Source organism: Mytilus edulis, chromosome 11 (genome assembly GCF_963676685.1).
Source record: "Mytilus edulis chromosome 11, xbMytEdul2.2, whole genome shotgun sequence".
Taxonomy (NCBI): domain Eukaryota; kingdom Metazoa; phylum Mollusca; class Bivalvia; order Mytilida; family Mytilidae; genus Mytilus; species Mytilus edulis.
In genome coordinates, this window is record NC_092354.1 from 58,727,238 (window position 1) to 58,748,772 (window position 21,535).

The 21,535-nt window shown below is 32.4% G+C and overlaps 1 protein-coding gene across 1 annotated transcript; it reads left to right on the plus strand.

The window, feature by feature from the left end:
* The first annotated feature begins 11,382 nt into the window (after positions 1 to 11,382).
* LOC139495926 (uncharacterized) lies at positions 11,383 to 20,106 on the plus strand. Its single transcript, XM_071284336.1, has 4 exons — positions 11,383 to 11,837; positions 16,022 to 16,101; positions 17,737 to 17,785; positions 18,518 to 20,106. Exons 1-4 carry the CDS (start codon positions 11,747 to 11,749, stop codon positions 19,081 to 19,083), a joined length of 786 nt encoding a protein of 261 aa, XP_071140437.1. The 5' UTR covers positions 11,383 to 11,746; the 3' UTR covers positions 19,084 to 20,106.
* Positions 20,107 to 21,535: the final 1,429 nt, after the last annotated feature.

Below are 21,535 nucleotides of genomic sequence, written 5' to 3' on the forward strand. Positions count from 1 at the left end.
AAATGTAAAGATTGAGACAATCCGTTAGAAGCAGTATATTGTTTTGGGAGTTTTGTTGCATCATATTCCTTGCAAAATCATGAAATATTCATCATCTGAACTTTGCAGAACAACAAGATCTTGTTCAATAATGTTGGGACCTATAGTTGTTATATTCTATTTTCTATGTTTTTTGGTCTCTGTTAGAGAGTTGTCTTATTGGCAATCATACAACTTCTTTTTTTAAAACAACGATATAATATTTATTTCCTGTTTACTTGATAACAGAGAAAAATAGAATAAAAAGTTCAAATGTTGAACTTCACTTGAATATTTATCCGAAATAGTTTCGGAAAGGCAGTAATTGCTTTTTCTATCAAACTTATTTAGAATTTTATTTCCTTCGAGTGAATTTCTACAATATATTTTGAGAAATCTTGATTATTAATGAAACATATCACAATCATGACGATTTAAAATTTAGAATTTACCAATTAAATAAAATGTATCCGGAATTCTGAATTTGAGCATATAACATGTGATGCATAACAATACCGAATCAAATCTGTAACTTATGTTTTGGGGACAAAAAGTACTACTAGGTATAACATGCTACAATCTGTCGATAAACTGAACTGCCGAGACGTACAGATATGTTGCCAAGGAGAAAACCTACACCTTTATTCATCTCGTCACACTTCCATTAGGTCTATCTAGCATATTTACGTTTTTTTTAATTACAGAATTACATTTGCAATCAGATTTTTTAAAGGACCATACAATTAAATAGATCATGTTTGGTTTTAATAAGATTATTTGAAAGTGTAGTGTTAAGTGTCAAAATGTTTTGATTTTTTCAAACGACTTTAAAGGATTACCAAAAGCGTGCAATGCATCTCACATTTTAAAGATTTATATTAATTACCGAACTATTATTAAGTTTATCATCAGTTAATAAAACATTTTTGATAGTTATGAAGCTAATTAAAAGCGCCATAGAACACTCACTTGAGGCCGAAATGAAACGCTTAGTACAACAGTTCATAGTAGGAACCTTCTAATGTTAGAGAAGGTATAGAATGACTTACTCGGATCCGGTCAAACAGAAAATATCAGAATGTAGTACATGTTTAAACAATAAAGTTCATACCCATAGCTTTAACTTAGTCAATAAGTAAACTATTTTGGAGACATAGGTATCAAATGAAAGCTTAAGGACTTGAAATCACTATATGACCCCTGTCGATCAATAATAAAAAAAATATAAGAATTTAAAATAGGAGGGCACATTTGCCCTGTTATTCAGATCGAAAGCAACTGTTAATATACCACCAAACAACCTGAAACTATTGCGCTATAATGAGCAATGAAAGATATATTGAAAATTTTAGTATAAGTCAGGATTAGGTACAGCTTTGACATGAAACGTTTGTCACTTCATTTGAATTTAAGAGAAATAGCCATTATTACTTGAAATTGCAGAATTAAACAGAGAAAACAATGGAGCTATGGATGAGTGTTTTGTTAAGAAGGTCTTATGCTGAAATGGTAAATGATATAATTGTTTACTATTTGACTCTCAATGGAAGCCATAATCTGATGGCAGAAGAATATATGTATACATTTGTAAGAACATCTCTGTAGTATACACGACATACCTCAACTACATTTTTGGCTGTTGATTTCTATTTGTACGGAAATAAAATGTATCAACAACGAGTATGGAGTTTGTTTCTTATTCTAAAATTAGTTACCTATTTCTCAGTCTCGAATTTATTTTCAAAATATTCGTATATTCATCAAATTGTTCACGGGATTGTCTTTGCTGTACTAGATAGGTTTAAATGGTTTTAATTTCTGATTTTGAGACTGCGAATTTAAATCTTGATCAAACTGTAAAATTTCGTTCGGTTTCTGATGGTATAAAGAGACTACAATTTGTGTTTGTCATACATATAGTATAGCACACTTTAGTTGGTTCAAGTAAGTTAAACAACTTGATAAATGAGGCTATAGCGTGTATAGAAGATTTTGAAGTGAAAAGAAGTTAACAAGCGCTCATTTTTTCTTTATATTGACAATATGACAACAAAAACAGGTAGGTTATTTCACTTTTGGCAGTTTTGAGTATTATCGTTCCAGAGTTATAGTAATGTACTTATATTGTTAAAACCTATGCATTTCCATTCGAGTTTTGTATTAAGCAAAATTTTTACGTCTCTCCAGGTGCGGATCCAGAATTTAAAAAAGGGTAGGTCAACGTTTGGCTTGATACTTATAATTTTTTCGATGTTTTTATCAAAAAGGAAGTTCCAGAGGGGGCTTCCTGCTCTCCTAAATCCCCCTCTGCTATGTATAATTGACCTGATTTTAATTGTACATTGCATTAGTCAAAGTGAAGTGTTTTGTAACTAGTAAGCGTACTAGGTATATTTTATCAAGTGTACATGTCCGCTTTACATAAACAACATGTTAAACAAATATATTGTCTTACGACCGTGATTCCATAGACTTTCAAGATATTATTCATTTATAATCAGTTGATGAGGATACCGGGAAAACATGTCATCGTCCGCTCTTGTATTATAATTAAACTTTAAAGAATGATAGCTAATTATTTTTGAGTTGTAAAAAAATAACAGTTAAGGTAATATCTGTATTTTAATGCCTTCATTTAGTATTGGTTGTGAGAGATTCGAACACATCATGGTGCATTGGTGACCTTGCTTTTGGATTACACTGAACCTTTTGGTATAACCAGTTCCCGTATGTTCCATGAAAATATTTTTCAAATTTTGAGTGACACGTGTTGAACAACACTTTCTGGTTGGGTTCATGTTGCTCAGTGTTTTATTTTCTATGTGTTTATTTGTTTACGGTTTTTTGCTTCGCTACTAGTATAAAGTATTTGCTTACTTCTACACTATTTCAGTTGTCTGTTGTGGCGAGTTGCCTTATTGGCAATCATTCCAAATCTTATTTTTATAGTTTGTTGGCTCAATATGTCCGACGATTATGCTGTATATATAGATAAGAAATGTAAACGACGTAATAAAACTGTACGTAATGTTAAGACATAATGTCATTGAACTGTGTAGTTTTGGCTTGTTTTATATTTGGGTTTTGCATTAGTTTGCACCGTACGTCACTTAATATTAGTACAATATAATGAATTTCTATATCGATTTTGATTTCACTCATACCGTACATCAATTTATACATGTATAAGTACGATATAATGAATTTTTATATCGATTTTGATTTCACTCATACAAGGTAAAACGGTTGTAGAATGAATATAATTATTCCATATTGATCAAAATTTAGTAAGCTTTTCTTTAAAAAAGGGATTTTGAATAAATAAGCATATTCACCTGCGGGAAAAGTATATTCACCGCGCAAAACTTTAATTATTTTGGTAAAAAAACGTTTGATATACAGTTGGTTTTGGTAAATAATTGCCTTTACATACATTTTTCTAGGAATATGGAATAAAAGAGTTAGTGTCTTTTGTTTCGGTAAATATGTGGTTTAATTGATTTTGTTTTAAAGTAACAAAATTATTGTAAAATAATTATTTCTTCCTCCTAGTAACAAGGTCCTTATATTCGGTACATGCAGTATATCAAGGGGAGGGAGAGTGGTATAAATTATGCATTATTTTGGATAACTGTTGAATACGTTATTTGCTCATTCATTTTCAAAAAATATTTTATACAAAGGTTGCTCCAATATATATTCATTATTCTAAAGTAACACATAAAAGAAGGAAACGTACTAATTTCAGTATGATGATAGGTAATCCTACAGAGAGTCTTCCTTTACTATGTTGAGTTACGAGGTAAAAGGAAATAGACAATGAAATATCCTATTATTATGTCAGTATGTGGACAGATTTGTCTGTCATGTACCGGAGTAAAAAATCGATCCGATTGCCAACACCTAACAACTTGTACAAACGATGAGGTATGGATAATATTGTCAATGACAAAATAATTGAATTTCTCTGAATGTAAAAAAAACCCAACAAATTATGCGCTGCTTGAATTTTATCTGCTGGATCGCAAAAGAACTATGAGACAGGACAACTTTCAACTGGATATAAAACAGCACAAGGAGATGTGGAATGATTGTCAATGGAACAAATATCCAAAAGAAGTAGATGTTAGCAATGATAATTTAACCACTGAAAAGTCTTCAACAATGAGAAAATCCATACTGCATTGTCTACTTTTCTTTTATTTACAGGTATGTTTTGTCCAGAAGCACACCACCGAATCTGGTTCAGTTTTGTACGATTTAGGATGTGCGTACGAGCAGGTATTTATAAAATACAAAATGATGATTAATCTACCTTGTCCTACATAAGAAAATACCATTTGTCTAATACGTTTGAGCTTTTGGTTTTGCCATTTGATTAGGGACTTTTCTTTTTGAATTTTCCTCGGAGTTTAGTATTTTTTTTATTTTACTTTTTCATACCACATCTACATATTTATAATAGTTGATTTAATAAACTCTATTTTATGAGACTCGTTTTAATATCTCGATCGTAAGCTGTTTTCAACAAAAAGTAAAATCATAAAAATACTGAACTTAGAGGAAATCCAATCGGAAAGTCCATAATCACATGTCAAAATCAAATAACAAAATACATCAAAAACGAATTGACAAGAACTGTCATATTCCTCACTTGGTACAGTACAATTGATTAGGACAAAGATAACAGTACCTGTGCTCAATTGTATCATGGTGGTTGGTGGTACGGGAGTTGTCATCTATCTAACCTGAACGGACGTTATCTTTCGAGATCCAGTCCATATGGCGAAGGAATAAATTGGCAAGCATGGCATGGATACCTTTTCTCTATTAAATCAGTGAAAATGATGATCAGAACACTACATTAAAGATTTGTCTAATAATTTATTTTTTTAATATATTTTTCATTGCATAGTTATTTGTCAATTACGGTCCTCAAGAGGTCAATTGATTTGTATTGGATCGTTTGGTTGCTGTGTCATTGATGTATACCCAACGTCACCTTATATTCATGAAACAAAATCACATGATATCGATGATAATAAATTAGTAAAATCAGACGTTGTATCATTTTCCAATGAATACAAATAAGTCAGAAAAGATATAAGTAATAATTCCAAAATGTAATGCTTAAATCAATACGTCACTGTATATTTTGTCGATTGTATACATATGATACATAATAAATGTGTACTTTATAATCAATTATATGAAACTTTGCATATTAGAAAGAAACAAAAATATTGTAAAAAGCTCAAATCCTATATCACAACTTAAGTCAATGATGTACGCCTGGAGTGTAGTAGGGTGGAGGATTTGCAGTTGCTCCAAAGTCGATGAGATGTGATTGCTCAGTCGATGGTGCAGTTGGTTGCGCATGCGTCTGATAATGTGCCCTTGTAAATTGTGGGACGAAATGTAAGGGTTGAGGCAATCCGTTAGAAGCTGTTGGTTGTTTAGGGAGCTTTGTTGCATCATACTCCTGCAAAATCCGGAAATATTCACCATCAGGACTTTGTAGCACAACAAGTCCTGGTTCAATCTCATGGGCATAGCATGGAACTAACGGGATTTGTTGTCTTGCTGGAGTTATTGTCGTCCCCGGCGTATCTTCGTCACATTTACAACACCTCCATAGATATACCAATAGTACAATAATCATAACGAAACCAATTAACACGACTAACATATTCTGGTTATTGTAGTCCTCCCATCTGAAAAGGACATTAATTTCTAAATATTTTCATGGTTACTTTTCCGACATCTAGCATTCTTTTAATTAATCTGCATAGTGAAATTGTTTTAAATGAGGCAAACCAATGATAAACTGTGGATAAGGAATATATAAAAATAAGGAGATGTGGTATGAATACCAATGAGACAACTATCCACCAAAGTTCAAATGAAGTGGACATAAACAATTATATGCACCCGTAAAGCGTACGGCCTTTAGCAATGAAAACAACCAATACCATATGGTTGACTTTAAAAGGCCAACAAGAAGATTTCAATTGAGATAACAAACGGCCTAACGGTCATATCTTCAAAATTGAGGATTGGGGACTTTTGAAATATTTACTTTCATTATGTATATTTATGAACTTGTTGATATTGTTAATTGTTTATTTTGTTATGTTGTGTCACATGCTATAAATGTATGGTGTAATGGCAATAAAGATTTGAAATGAAATGGAAACAGATCCTATCGACAAGTTTAATTATCCCTTTAACTCTCAGAGTCTGAGATACATGATAGAAATGAATGATATTTATGACATGAAAGCTGTAAGGGTTGTTATTAAGTAGCTATAATTGTATTCTGTTTTAAAATCCGAAGAAGAAATTTGAAAAAAGGAAAACATTTTTAACAAATCAAAAAACACTTACGAATTAAGATAATAATCCCCCATTCTTTACTGTTTTTCTTCCTGAAAATAAAATAAATATGCAAATTATTATTGTTTTCACTACAAAAGAGACGTCTGTGATGCTTATTATTATTTTTCAAACACTCCATCATTTAAAAGTAAAAATTGATGAAAAATCCGTCAAAATAAAGAAATTACAGTTGTATTAAAATCCATAACTAGCAGTACTAATATTTCAATAAAAAATCATCACTGTACTCGGGGTTAATGCAACAATGTAGCATTCAACAACTCGCTTTCAAGATACAAGTAAAAACATTTTCTACCATCTATAAATGTTCGACAAAATGTCCAGCAGTACATAGATGAGTTTCATTCTAGTCAATAGTTTTCTTTTATGCTATCGTCTACTTGGGGGAATATGCATGAATTATTTGCCACTGGATGTTAAGCAACAATGAATCAATCAATCTTATTATATGCCATAGTCCATAGTTGTTTTTTCAATTATTATTTTGTCATTGTTGAAGTTTGAATACATCCAGATGATGTATCTGTCAAAAAAGCACGAACCCCATAAGTTGTTCTTTGTCTAAAATTGAGAATGGAAATGGAAAATGTGCCAAAGAGACAACAAACCGACCATAGAGCAGACAACAGCAGAAGGTCGCCAACAGGTCTTCAATGCAACGAGAAATTCTCGCACCCGGAGACGTCCTTCAGCTGGCCCCTAAACAAATATTTATTAGTTCAGTGATAATGAACACCATACAAAACTCCAAATTGTACACAAGAAACTAAAAGTTAAAATAATACAAGACTGACAAAGGCCAGAGGCTCCTGACTTGGGACAGGCGCAAAAATGCGGCGGGGTTAAACATGTTTGTGAGATCTCAACCTTCCCCCTATACATCTAGCCAATGCAGAAAAGTAAACGCATAACAATACGCACATTAAAATTCAGTTCAAGAAAAGTCCGAGTCTGTATTTTTGGCCATTCGCTGTTTCAGCTAGGAATGTTTAGGATTTAGTGTTCCTGATCCAGAAACAGAAATTCGTATGCAAACAAATATATCAAGTGTTTATTTCGTTCAGGGTAAAAAGACTATTGAATCTTTCATTGTTCTTTCTCCGAAATGAAAAATAGTGTCAAATCAGTGATTAATTTCCATTGTTTAAGACATCGTAAGCTAATATGGGCCTTTTGAAATATTATCCAGAATACTTTAGATACTGGAGCAGCTAATTATTGTACATTTGGGGACAATAGTTTGATTTCGAGAATAGAGAACAGAAACTCGAAAAGTTCTGTAATGATGATACGGGCTATAGTTTTATCTACATTAAATGATTACTTTACTTGAAGTAAAATCTCAAAACATCACGGTTTTATGTAAATGAAACATCATCAAAATTTTGTAATGTCAAAACCGCTTACTTTCGTTGATCATTTGTGTATTGTTGTTTTGACAGCTGTTCTATCATTTTCACGTACTGAAATATCGATTGCTGTACTGTTTCTCATCAACCACGACCTTTTAAAACTGATTTTTACAAACTATTAAAAAGAGGAGGGTGACGTTTGTATTTTAAGGAAATGAATAAGTATCGATGTGCTAAAAATGCCTACATACATGTAAAAAATATAATATGAAAATTAATCCTTCAATTCATTCGAAGGCAAATGTAGATTAATCGTTGTAAATCTGTAAAAAGTTATTCTGGACTAATAAAACAATGCATCCAGTTTTGGTTTCTGAAATTTCTAAAGGTATGTCCTGAAGAACTGATCGGGAAACTAATTAATGAAAAAAATAACTTACTTTCTATACATGTACGTTTACTTCGCCATTAATTTACGTGATATGTATTGAACGAGAGAACACATGTTGCAGATGAAATGTACAATTCATTATTACAAAATCAATGAAGGAAATATTTGTCGAATTAATCATTGATTTGAGCATTTAGTTTGTTTTTCTTTTATATCATTATTTTTTTTTACTAAAAGATCGAAAAGTACTTTTTATCATTAAAAAAGAACTTAATTATTGAAATGGATCACGTGTTTATTTCAAAGGTGTTTTTAATTCTCTTGTTATTTTATAATTTATATGATTCATACATGTTTTAAAGTCGTGTTAATATCACTGTTTAATCCATATTTATGAATTCAATAAATGATGACGAAGAGGAAATAAATAAAAGATCAGTTCGATATAAGGTATATCAGAGCTCGTCACGTGACAAACTACACGTAGAAACATATAATACCCCTTCCTTTTCCCCCTTCTTTTAATTCTTCTCTATTCTTTATTTTTTTTTGCGCTCATTCCTCTATTCATTATATTTTAGCACCCCATTCTCAACTCTATTATTATATATTGACCGATTTTTACCCCCGATTTATGGGCATTATGTTTTCTGGTCTGTCCGTCTGCTCGTCCGTTCATTCGTTCGTCCGTCCTTTCGTCCATTCTTTCGTCCGTCTGTCCTCTTCAGGTTGTAGTTTTTGATGAAGTTGAAGTTCAATCAACTTGAAACTTAGAAAACATGGATGGAGAGTTGTCTCATTGACACTCATACCACATCTTCCTATATCTATATGTTCCCTATGATAAGATATTTCTAATCGTAATGCCAAATTAGAGTTTTTACAGTTCACAGAATATAGAAAATGATAGTGGGATTGTGAACTATAGACACCGGTGCATTACGTTAGCGCGCGTTACCATTACATTTGCGCGCAGACAAATTCTTGTTCTGTTTTCTTTATAGATTTTGCCTATTTATCCTTTTATTTTGACCTTTGTTTACTATTCTGTAAACCTTATCCAGACTGCATTATGAATTCTAAAATGTATTAAGGTAACAAATTAGGCTGTGCTGTAAATAATAGTTTTATTGATTGTTTTGATTCATTGTTTGATTGTATTTTTATTGTTAATTTAGAGATAACTGAGGTCAAATGTTATAGAATATCATTGACAAAAACTGTTACAGTATCTGTATCCACCCTAATCTGACACATACTATGGGTGTTATTGCTATTCATTACAGCCTTTAGACAAAGATGAAAAAGTCGTTTAATAGCCTTGTTTACAAAGTATTAGTCTTAAAATTAGCTTTGGGTCGTATTGGATGGACATAACTGGGATTTTTTTTATTCTGTTTACAATGTTTTGTCTACGACCAGCTACGAACTTAAATGTTCAGGTAAATCGGTCACTTCATATTTGATCATATCTATGAACTATTATTGTACATTAAAGTACGTAGACGTTTATAATATTCTAGCGATTTTCATCACTTTTTCATAATCATATTTTTGAAAATTAGTCTTTAGTTTTATTTGGTCTTATAGCCTTGATTAATATTCTTATGTAGATTTTAGCATTTATAACTTTCAATTGATAACATATTTGAGGGTTCATTGCCTTACGTCTTGTGGCAGATATTACACACGAAGAATATAAACAAACGGAATTGAAAACTTTTGTTAAAAAAATCAAGGACCATCCAAGTAGACTGTAATCACATAAATCAGATAATGTATAGTAACTATTTGTACTTTTAAGAGTGCTCCGTACTTTTGATTTCTTTTTTATCAAATAAGGCACAAAATTTCAAAGAGTATTTGTTCTGTGTTATACATTGATTCTGCACAGTTGGTCTTCCGGGATTTAGAACAAGAAATTAAGACTGCCACTTGAAAGAGAGCATTATGAAAAAAGAATAATAATTTAGCCCAACAATCTGTACTCTTCAGACATCAGTAAGAGTCATTTTATATAGTGCAGACAATGCAGCATTCTTTGTTCACACAGCAATTTCATCTCCAACCCGACTTAGGTGAGTATTTTAACATCCCGCACAACCAAATGGTTAACTCGCTCTGTCATGGGTATTTATACTACCGGATATGATTGATTGATTGATTCGGCTAGTTGGTTGCTTAACGTCCAGGGAAAAATTTTTCATTCATGTATAGGAAGAAACAAAATTTACATTAATACAAAATATATGTCCTCTACTAAAGGCCGTCCAGCATGAAGGTCAGGGAAATTTAGACTGTCAATGGAAAATAGCGGGTATATTGAATTGGGACCTTGTTTAGCCTTGCAATAGGTCACCTTCGGACCCCTGGGATAGAGAGGTCTCTTTCGTGCCGAGATTAATTGTGGCATTTTCTTTACACGAAGCGTCTTATTTACTTTCTGACCAGACGTTTCTGCGCACTTGAACATACCGTACAGTCAAACAAACGCCCCTCTTAAGAAAGGGTTTTACTGTCGTTCGGAAGAAGACCTTCAGTGGCCAAATTTATATTCCCTAGTCAAATAAGGGGTGGATAAAAAGGTTACACGATGCTATCCACATTTTTTTTTTGTAATGGTAATGGATTTTGTATCAAGAAGGCGTGCATATAAGCTTTTCTATCGGAACTACCAATTTAGTAAAAGATTCGGTGCCAATCTGATAAACTTGTATCTCGTACAAATAAGTACACTATTTTTTATGACATTGTACTAACTTAAAGTATAAAAATGACGATTTTCAGTAGGATAACTGTCTACAAAATATTACAAAAAGACGAGAAAGTTCTCCATACATATCCGAGGTTCAACGACCACCCTTAAAAGTACGAATTGCGTGTACTGCACAATATGGCCTTGGAATGCACTGGTAAACATAAATAGAAAAACTAAAGATTTATCCGTGTTGCAGACAGTTTTCTTTAAAGTTGAATAGTGAATAAATTAGTCATGTATGCTTCCCGATTTTTACGAACCGAAAAAACGGCATTGACGTATTTCAGAAAATTCCAAGCGGTCCTCGTGGTCTTGTTTACCATATAATTAGACAAATTTCGTCAACAAAATTATGCCAGAAGGTAATAGTTTACAATATCAGACCGCAAAGATAGTGAATAATCCCCGGGCAATAATACGATTATCCGTAAATATCAATAAATTTACAAATGTTTACCAAAGCCGAAATCTGAGACGATATGAACAGTTTATAATTTGTAATTTCATACTACCGCATGTAAAACTTTGCATTTACATTATTCTTTGTTTCAATAACAAGTATATTATCAAAATATAAGTGCAAAGAAGACAATTTTAACCGTTTGACACTCGCTATATATACTCCAGTGATTTGTAAACATCAAAAGCTGACCACAAGACTTATATTTAAAGTACGTGTTATACTGAAACTCTTTACTTTCAAGGAGTACACGAAAGATCGGAAGCAAACTTTTTACTTACTCGTATCTGGATAAACTGCGTGATGTAAAGATACCACCTAGCTTAAACTCTATTTGTGTAAAAAAAAAAATCAAGTAAAAATAAACAATGAGACTAATAAGATTGTTAGGTTGTGCTATGTTGGTGTGTATGCTTGAGGCAGCGCCATCTGGAAGTGTGGACAGTAACAAACAAAATGGTAAGATTTTTTCAAATATTTTTTAACCTGATAAACCATAAATAGTCAAAATTATATATTAAACAATATTAGTTAAATGTACAACTCTTCTTAATTCTAAAAATGGATGTTCTAAATATAAAGTTTTCATCTTTTAAATTGAGCTAAAAAAAATAAATATTTTAAAATAAAACACAAAACACAACACAATACCACGTCCTTTATCTATGGTACATTTCACCTAAATAAGGGTCTTCATGGAGGGTATAATTGATGCCTGTATTCTTTAATTTCTAAGACCATTGTTCTCTGTTCTTTATAAATTTTGCCTGTTATTCTTTATTCTTTATATTTTAGCAAACAATTACTTTTCTCTTTTCTTTATTTTTTTTGGCATTTCATTCTGCAAAGTTTCCAATTATTCTCAATGCTGTAAACCCAATATACACCCTCCCAAATTGACAAAGAAAGAACAAATTATATAAGAAAAACAAGTCAAAAGTAATAAAAGTTGATATTTTTACTTTGGTATCATTTTTTTTTCTCGGCATCTGTTTTCCTCGCAATACAGTTGTAACGTTAGGAAAGCAAACATCAAAGATTGCTCCTGTAATATATTTAATATTGATAGGTGCTTGCTACTCAGTTACTACGATCAATTTCCATCTGAACATAGAAAGTTAATACTACACCGAGCGCAGATTGATACGACTGTAGCATTCCGAACTTCCTTTCTAAATCAATTTGATCAATTGGACGTCTACCAGACAGAATACGCTGATGTAATGATCGTGTTAAATCGTTGTACTTCTATAGTTGTTTTGTCTTCGAATATATTCAGGGGGGATGCAATCTTCGACAGTTTATACCAAAATGTTTAGGTTCAACAATGACAACCGGTTTATTTCGATCACTATCACTATATTCCAGTAACTAAATAAGCTTTTGTATATTAAATAAATAATCGCTATGAAAATAAAAAAGAGATGCGGTATATTTGGCGATACAACTGTCCGCCAGAGCTCAAATGAAGTGGATGTAATCAATACAAGGTCACCATACGGCTTGAATAACGAGACAAACCTATACCTTATAGTAGTGTATAATTGGTTCCGACATGAATAATGTTAAAAAATTAAAACGAGAAAACTAAAATAAGTTGCTTTCTGTCTCGTTTTCGCAAATGTTAACAAAGTCGTCAGTATAACAAGGTGTGAAAATTTCTCATTAAAGCCATGTCCGTCGAAAATAGCAGCATTTTAAGCACAACTGGGTTTTCTCATTGTCAAGGTAGTATTACGGAGACAGATCAAGACGACACAACTTCATTTATTATGAAGCAAAGAAACGTATTCGATGATCAAGCCAAATAGTTCGTTATCTTTCTACCAAAACAAAATTCCACACTACTGTCTTCCGGCAATTTACGTCTTGGAATGTCTGGAATGTTGTCTGTCATGATGACTTGCGAAAGTAGGTTCATGTACATGAATGATGTGATCAGACAGAATTAGGTCAAAATGTCTTTCGGGAAAACATTTTTATCAAAAGGGTTCAGTTAAGTTCCTCGAGTTCCAAGAAAAGCAAAACTGGTGAATAATCATGGGGAGCTAAAATATAAAGAACAGAGAAAATGGCCTAACATTTAAAGATGAAGACCACCAAGAACATCGGTTATATACATATAAATTATTTGAATAAAATTAGCAGAAATTATCAAAATTTACCAATTATCCCTAATTCAAATAATGACAAAACGTTCACAGTATGCTACATGTTTTCCCTTCAGATACAGGCTATGATGTGTTTCCAGTCGGCTTCTGTTAAATACTACAAACGCCGAGTCATTAAAATCTCCAAGGACAATTAAAACGGAAAGTCCTTTATCAAGTAGCAAAATCAAAAGCTCATATAAGTCATTTGTTTTTTGACATTTTTAACTTTTATATAGATATTTGAAGATGTGGTATTAGTGCCAATGAAACAACTCTCCATCCGTTTGTTTTGTTCACACATCGTTTCAAAAATAATGAAATTTTATGCGACTGTCGTACAAGTGAGAGGTTTTGCTAACTATAAAATCAGGTTTAATTCACCATTGTTGATGTGGTTCGAAAGTCTTTTTCGTTTCTCGTTTTTTATATAGATTAAACCGTTGTTTTTTACCGTTTGAATAGTTTTATACTAGTCGTTTTGGGACCCTTAATACATGTAATTTGCTGTTCGGTGTGAGCCAAGGCTCCATGTGGAAGAACGTTCTTTGATCTATAATGGTCTACTTTTACAAATTGTGACTTAAAAGGAGAGTTGACTCATTGGCACTCATACATGCACCACATCTTCTTATATATATTGTGCATGTTTAAAAGCTGTTTGTATTCATACCAAATTAATATGTTTCCCTCCTGGATATAAATATGTAGTTAAGTGTATCATCTTTTTATTACAAATCAACATACAATTGAACACACCCTACATACACGTGGGTAACATTTCTTTTTATATTTGAAAGAAGTAAGAAAAAATCTAATTATTTATGCTAATTATGTTGTTTATCATATCATGTATAGCCGAAGGGTATCGTGTTTTCAAATATAGATGTATTTTGATAAACGATCATTCCGCCCTTACTAATAAAATAATTATCAGACTACAACACACAATCGTAATGCAATGCGTGGATATTGGCATGTCGGGATACATGGTTAGGAGGAAACGCATACACTGTCGACTCGCCGGATTTGGTTTCTTCGGATTTAATTCCTTTTGAAAATCAAATTACAAATGTAAAATACTATTTTGTTTTACAGGATTGTTAAATTTTATGAAAAATTTCTAACCGTACTTATTGATACAGTCTATGTTTTGTTCATTGTTAAAGTAGTGACCCTATACATGCTTATATCCACGTTATTTGAACTCTGGTGGATAGTGGTCTTATTGTCAATCATACCATATCTCCTTGTTTCTTTTTCAGCATTGATAACGCATGTTGAGATCTCATAAACATGTTTAATCCCGCCGTATTTTTGCGCCTGTCCCAAGTCAGGAGTCTCCGGCCTTTGTTAGTCTTGTATTATTTTTGATTTTAGTTTCTTGTGTAAAATTTGGAGTTTAGTATAGCGTTCATTATCACTGAACTAGTATATATATATTTGTGTAGGGGCAAGCTGAAGGACGCCTCCGGGTGTGGGAATTTCTCTGCATTGAAGACCTATTGGTGACCTTCTGCTGTTGTCTGTTCTATGGTCGGGTTGTTGTTTCTTTGACACATTCCTCATTTCCATTCTCAACTTTATGTCAAGCATAGGTACATGCAACATACTATGTAATAGTAACATTTTCGAAGGCTCTTGTTTATGTGTTTTCGATTGATTTAAAATAACTTTAGCTTAAAATACAGTAACCGATTTATAAATCTTAGAGCACTTCAGTCTCTTCAATGCTTGTCGTGTGATGCTGTTTTTCATATTTGTGTTTCGTTCATTTTAAGAATTGAATGCTTCTTTTTGTAACTTCATTGGGGTGTAAAAGCGTTGACCGAAGTACGTTTTGTATGAAGCGCGTAAGCGCTTCATACTAAAAATGTGCGCACGGTCAACGCTTTTACAACCCTATGAAGTTATAAAAAAGAAGCATTCAATACTTATAATTACATTTTTTTAGCAATGATCATGAAAACACGAATTTTATTATTGTTTTATTTAATTCACCTGTGCACTTTATTGTGGGACCACGTGTTATCATGAATGAAAAGTTTTATTGAGCAATGCAGTTGCTGACGGAATAACACGTGATGTACAGTTAGCCAATCAGAAGAAAGTATCATAATGAAACATACATCTAATGTAATTATTGTTTTGTACTTAAATCAGCCCGTTGTAGTTTTCTCGTTTGAGTTGTTTTACATTTATGATTTCGGGTCCGTTTAAAAAACTACATAGCTGTATGGGTTTTACTTATTATTGAAGGCATTACATCTATATATTTTGTTTTCGCTAGTGAAGAGTTAACTTATTTGCATTCAACCCTAATCGTCTTATTTTTATATCTAGATGCTTTCTGAATTATTTTATTTTTATGATGGGTTGTTGCATCATTGACTACGTCCCTTATCGCTTTTTATTCGTAATTTAACAATGTCTGTACTTATCTCGTAAGACTTTCGTGTAGGACTACTTTTACATAATGCTCACTATTTTCAGGGCCAAAGATATACGAAGAGTCGTTTTTCTACAGTTTGTTTTTGAAGCTGATGTCTAGTGGATCTTTAAGACAATGGATAGTAAGTATCTGTCAAATATCAAGTCTCTGGGAATCTTGAAATTTAGTTTTCAACAATTTAGGCCAATAACCCAACGTGTTTCGTTTTTATGCAGGGGCGGATCTATGATTTTTTTTTAAGGAAGGGCAAAATTTTCGAAAATGCTACCATTTATATATAAGCAATTATTTTATTCGCCGAGTTTATGCTAGTAAATAATTATCATACAAAAGGAGTCTACGTCCTCTTCTGAAACTAAACTTTTGAAAACTGATTACTAGAAATTCAAAACTTTATAAATTGATAAGGTGCATCAAACACACTTATCTGGATTTACCCTCAGCGTCCGTTCGAATCCAAAACTAGAACTTAAACACAAAACCGATTTCTATGACTTTTTAAAAAAAAAATAATCTTAGTCCTTTACAAACGGGCGCACTACGTTTGCGCGCATTTGGGGATTAAAATGTTTTACGTTTGCGCGCAGCTTTTGATTACATTTGCGCGCATACATTTTACAGGTAAACTCAGGTAAAAATATCAATGAAAAATAAATTAAATCATAATTGACTATATTTTTTCATAATAAATATGACTTATCAATTATCAATTCCCACTTCCACCTCCTCGTTGGTAATGCACCGTTACAAACGAAACAAGTCATTTATAACCAAATCCAAGTAATTAGTTAGGTTAGAATACATAATATATACACCAATACACGTTTGATTCAGAAACATACTAGTAATAATTTGTAAGGATTAAATAAACAAATAAACTTAATTGGATGTTTCAAAATGTCCTAGAGTCAATGATTTTATCAGAAACAAAATATTTTAATATGATTAATTGACCTGATAAAGGTATCTTGACCTTAGCAAGTGGCGCTTGAACGAGACATCCAGATCACGTGCCGTCTTTTATTTCCTTGTCATTGTACAAGTTGGACTGCATTGGCTTTGTTTGTATGTTTCGTTGTCATTATATGGTCTTGCTATTTAAAGAGAGAGGTTTTATATGTAAAACTGGTTTAAAGTCACGCTTACTGGATCATGTATTACCGAGTGATGTTTTTAGAAGTCCCTTTTTTGTAGAAGTGGGTGTGTGGTGTAGACTTACTGTCACAATTTTTGGCATTTCTATTTTACTCTAAACGTTTGTTTCTTTCCAAAATTGTATGATTGTTTGTTGATGGCATCATATATTTGATGTAAATTTAAAAGCAAGTTTACAAACTGGCACATGTACACACATTTGAGCAGAGAGGTACAGTGTTTAATGTTTGAAACTGTTGACACGGTATATCATTCTCATAAGGGTAAAGTTTGGAACACGTTTAAACTCGCTGCATTTGTTTGCACCTTTTTTAAGTCAGGAACCAGCTGGTGTTCACTGGTTGTCGTTTGTTAATGTGGTTCATAAGTGATTCTCGTTTTTTTATTGAGATTAGACCGTTGGTTTTCCCGTTTGAACGGTTTTACACTAGTCATTTTTGAGTCCCTTTATAGCTTTCTATTTAGGTGCGCACAAGCTCCTTGTTGAAGACGATACTTTGACCTGTACTGGTTTACTTAAAACAATAATGACTTGGATGGAGAGTTGTCTAATAGGCACCCATGCCACATCTTTTTATATCTTTGTACAATTATTTTGCAGAATCAGAAATTTTTGAGGCCATCAGGCAGCAGTTCTGGTTTATCATTTGGTATGTATTATTAACATTAAACGTGAATGTATCGAAATAAAAGCCATGCTAAACACTCAGAAAACTTGGATAAGGAAATAAAAAAAATAGAGATGATACAATGGTATCGATAACAAACCACATAATAGAAGAAAACAGTAAACACTTAGGTCAGAAGGAAAACAAATGATGAAAAAATTACAACAAAACTCATAAAAACAACACAAACATATTAGTATTAAGTAAAATAAACCAAATCAAATCCGTTGGTGAATTCAGACTCCAATAGTTCCTTCTTCACGAGTGACAACTGCCGTTGTAACATGACATACTATAGGATGATTGTGAAAAAGCAAAGCACGTTCTTATAATCACCTTTATTTTGTCATGCTATGATAGATTTAATTTATTAGGTTTTTTTTTCTGTTCGTTGCATAGATGGATTCCCATATCCTTTGTGTTTCAATAATGATAAAAACTATTGATAACTTTTCTGGTTATGTTGTGTTGAATCGTTTCCTTTTATGACGTTAATCTTTTGAACACAGTGTCTGTTTACCTGTTTAACCTTTAAAGTTGTTTTAAAAATGCCAGCATTCGTATCTTCTTACTTTTATGAATAAGCAGAGAGAAAACACAAAGTCAAGTCACTAACAACTACTTTAGTAAATATGCATGACATATGTGTCACTGTAAGCTAAGCAACAACCTATCAATCATATGTAAATTTTTGATTATTTGTATTCAATCCAGGTGCAAATGGTAGTAACAACAGACAAACAGCAATTCAAGCAGAAACGACTTCACCAAGTCTGACCTTTGTGAGAGACCTTGACCCAAATGTTAAAGTGCAAACAAGCACTTCTGTAGTGAAAGATCTTACAGTTGAAAGGGATCATATGAATCCTACCTCGACGCCGAATCAGGTTGTAACGGACTCGAGAACGACAAAAAGTAAAGACAAATTTACAATACCGATGGTTATTTTAACTGGTCCCGAAGCCGAAAAAATAAAGGTACCAGATCATACAACAGAGGGCCTAACTGTGGTTAGAGACTACATGCAAGATGGCAGCAAAAAAGTTAAACGTCACGTGTCAAGAAAGAAGAGAGCTCACCAATATCAATTGCCGATTGTTAGACTGGGTTCAAAGGTTAAATACAACAATCCCTCTGACAAAGCTTCTCAAACATCACCGCTGACCGATGACGATGGACAAGATTTAGTTATTGTTCGGGATCAGTCCAATCAACCAAAAACCGTTACATTCAGATTCGTGCCTTGTGGGAACGGTCAAATGTGTATTGTATTTGATTAAAAGCTGGTATGGAGGGATTTGAAAAAAATGTCAACCTTTTTTTTACTTAATGGTCCTATGTTAAATAAACAATCCTAAGCTTGCGGCTCTACTAAACGTTTACTTGCTCTTAACATAGAGGCAGTATTGTTAGCATTAGATGAACACACTAATCGTTATTTTACCTCTTTTTGATTTTACATTATTTATAAATTCGTCCAGTGTATCTATGATGAGCTATATATAAGTATACAGATACACTGGTAATTATAATATATACGTTTATCTATTTAACATATTACGCTCTTAAGCATACTTTTATAATTTTTGTTTTTAAATAATTTATTAAGTGCTTCAACTAGTGCTGTCATTTGTACATATTTATTATTTCATACATTTAACACAACAGTATTTTCAAAAATGATGTCTTTTTCAATAAATATAATGAATAGTGGCCCAAACTGGCAAATCACCAGCCAGTGAATAAATGAAAGAGACGAGTACCTGAAAGATTGAATTGGAGCCAACTCGAGTTCGTATACATGTATGCATGGTGCACGGGTACTCATTTGAAGGTTAAACATTCAGTGAATCGAATTTTTGTCTATAATTTGGATTATAAAACTGAGTTGAGTTTTATCATTTTGTTCACATCTTTTATATTTTTATATATATTGTATTTTTGTGTTATGTTTCATTTCATTAATTATCATTTAAATCTTGTTATGTTTTGATGCAAAATGGTTAGTAAAATCATTGAAGATGATTACAGGTAGTCTGTGAAAGGGCATAACCATTGCGAATAGCGTTTATTTCTTTTATTTCATTCATGAAAATGTAAATTGCAGTCTTGTTACTCGGGAAATCTACTAGATAATTTTCCCGCAAAATTTGACAGACGAGATTATGATCCCTTTTCCTGTATATGCACTTGTCTAAAGAACTGTTTTGCAGTTAAACCAATATGTGGTTATCTTTGTTCATGTTTCCTGAGACATATTTGTTGTTGTACATGTGTTTTTGAAACAATAAAATTTACTCTTCCGTGTGATGTTTTTGTAGATAATATCATTTGCGTGGCTTGATTATCAGTTTGGTCAAATGACCACAAGGGGACAACCTGGTTTACATATAGTGTCCATTGTATTGCTTGACCCTCATGGGTGTAATTTTGCAATAAAGATTATTATTGTTAAATACTCTACGAACTTTCATAGACTTACACGGCCAATTACATGTTTAAAGATACAATTAGAAGTTCAATTCCTGGGCGGTTATTAATATTATTGATATCTCGAGAGGAGGAAGAGTTTTAAAAATGAACAAATTGGGCTTGTAAAAACAGAAAATGAGCAAATCGGGCTTGTGAAAACAGAAAATATAATAAAATAAAAGTCAACACGATTAAACTGAATATTCTGCAACACAAAATGATGGAGGAAAAAATGTGTACATGCCTGCCGCTAAAAAGGAGCATGCGTAGCAACATATGAAAATAAATGATCAATCCGAATACATCAACCAGCTACACCCCATATGTCAAATGGTCGTCCCTTGATTTTTAGAACGGATTTATGCGATACGACCACACAATAGTTTATTTTTCACATAGAGCGTTGATTTTGCGATTTCGAGGGTAAAATCCAAATCATCTCCCTTTACTTGATTCTCATCTTCCTACAGATTAAATTTTCGTAGAATTGAATTAATCTCTAGTCTGTTGTTATCCAACATTACCCTTTTGCAACAAAATCACATTTCATAGTTGTTTAACTTTTGACGTTAGACACGCTCTTAATTGTAGAAAGAAAAGATAACAACCATATTAACACACACTTGTCTAGAATTTGTAAATGATTGATTACTTTTGCTTTCTATATGTACAGTGGCAAATAGTTGAAAAATTTAGACAGTCACTTGGAAAGAACAATATTTAGTTATAACGTCTCCATTTCAGACGGGTGTCAAGCAATGAACGGACAGTGTCATTCATAAATTACAAACTTTATATCCTAGAACTGGGGGTTCAATGCATAGTAGCATTTATCATCCATTCTTATGATTTTTTAGGTTGGGTTGTTTTGGGAGAAAAAAAACGAAAATAAAGGCGTCCGGATATTTTTTCTGTCATCAGACCGAATTTTAAGTCATATACAAGACCTCCGATTTTTTAAGCGGTGACCGCTTTAAAGTGGAGAAGAAACTTGGAATTGATAATAAATAGCAAATACACTTTATTTATAATGTACGACGTTCATAGTATACAGAAATGCGAAAATAATTGAATTTAACAGACTGAAACAAAAACAAAAATAACGGACGTTGGAAAAAAAGGGAGAGGGCTTAAGAAATTGTCTGTCTCCAAGTACCTATGACTTTTGATACTTTTTCTGAAATTTGCAGACATAAAATATTTTACAAAAATTCATCCTACAACAGTTTAAATACTTTCAACCAATCTAAACGGACCTAC

Coding starts and splice junctions, on each gene's coding strand:
- LOC139495926 (XM_071284336.1), top strand. CDS start 11,747: ATGAGACTAATAAGATTGTTAGGTTGTGCTATGTTGGTGTGTATGCTT. Junction 11,838..16,021: donor GGACAGTAACAAACAAAATG/GTAAGATTTTTT, acceptor CACTATTTTCAG/GGCCAAAGATATACGAAGAG. Junction 17,786..18,517: donor CAGTTCTGGTTTATCATTTG/GTATGTATTATT, acceptor TATTCAATCCAG/GTGCAAATGGTAGTAACAAC.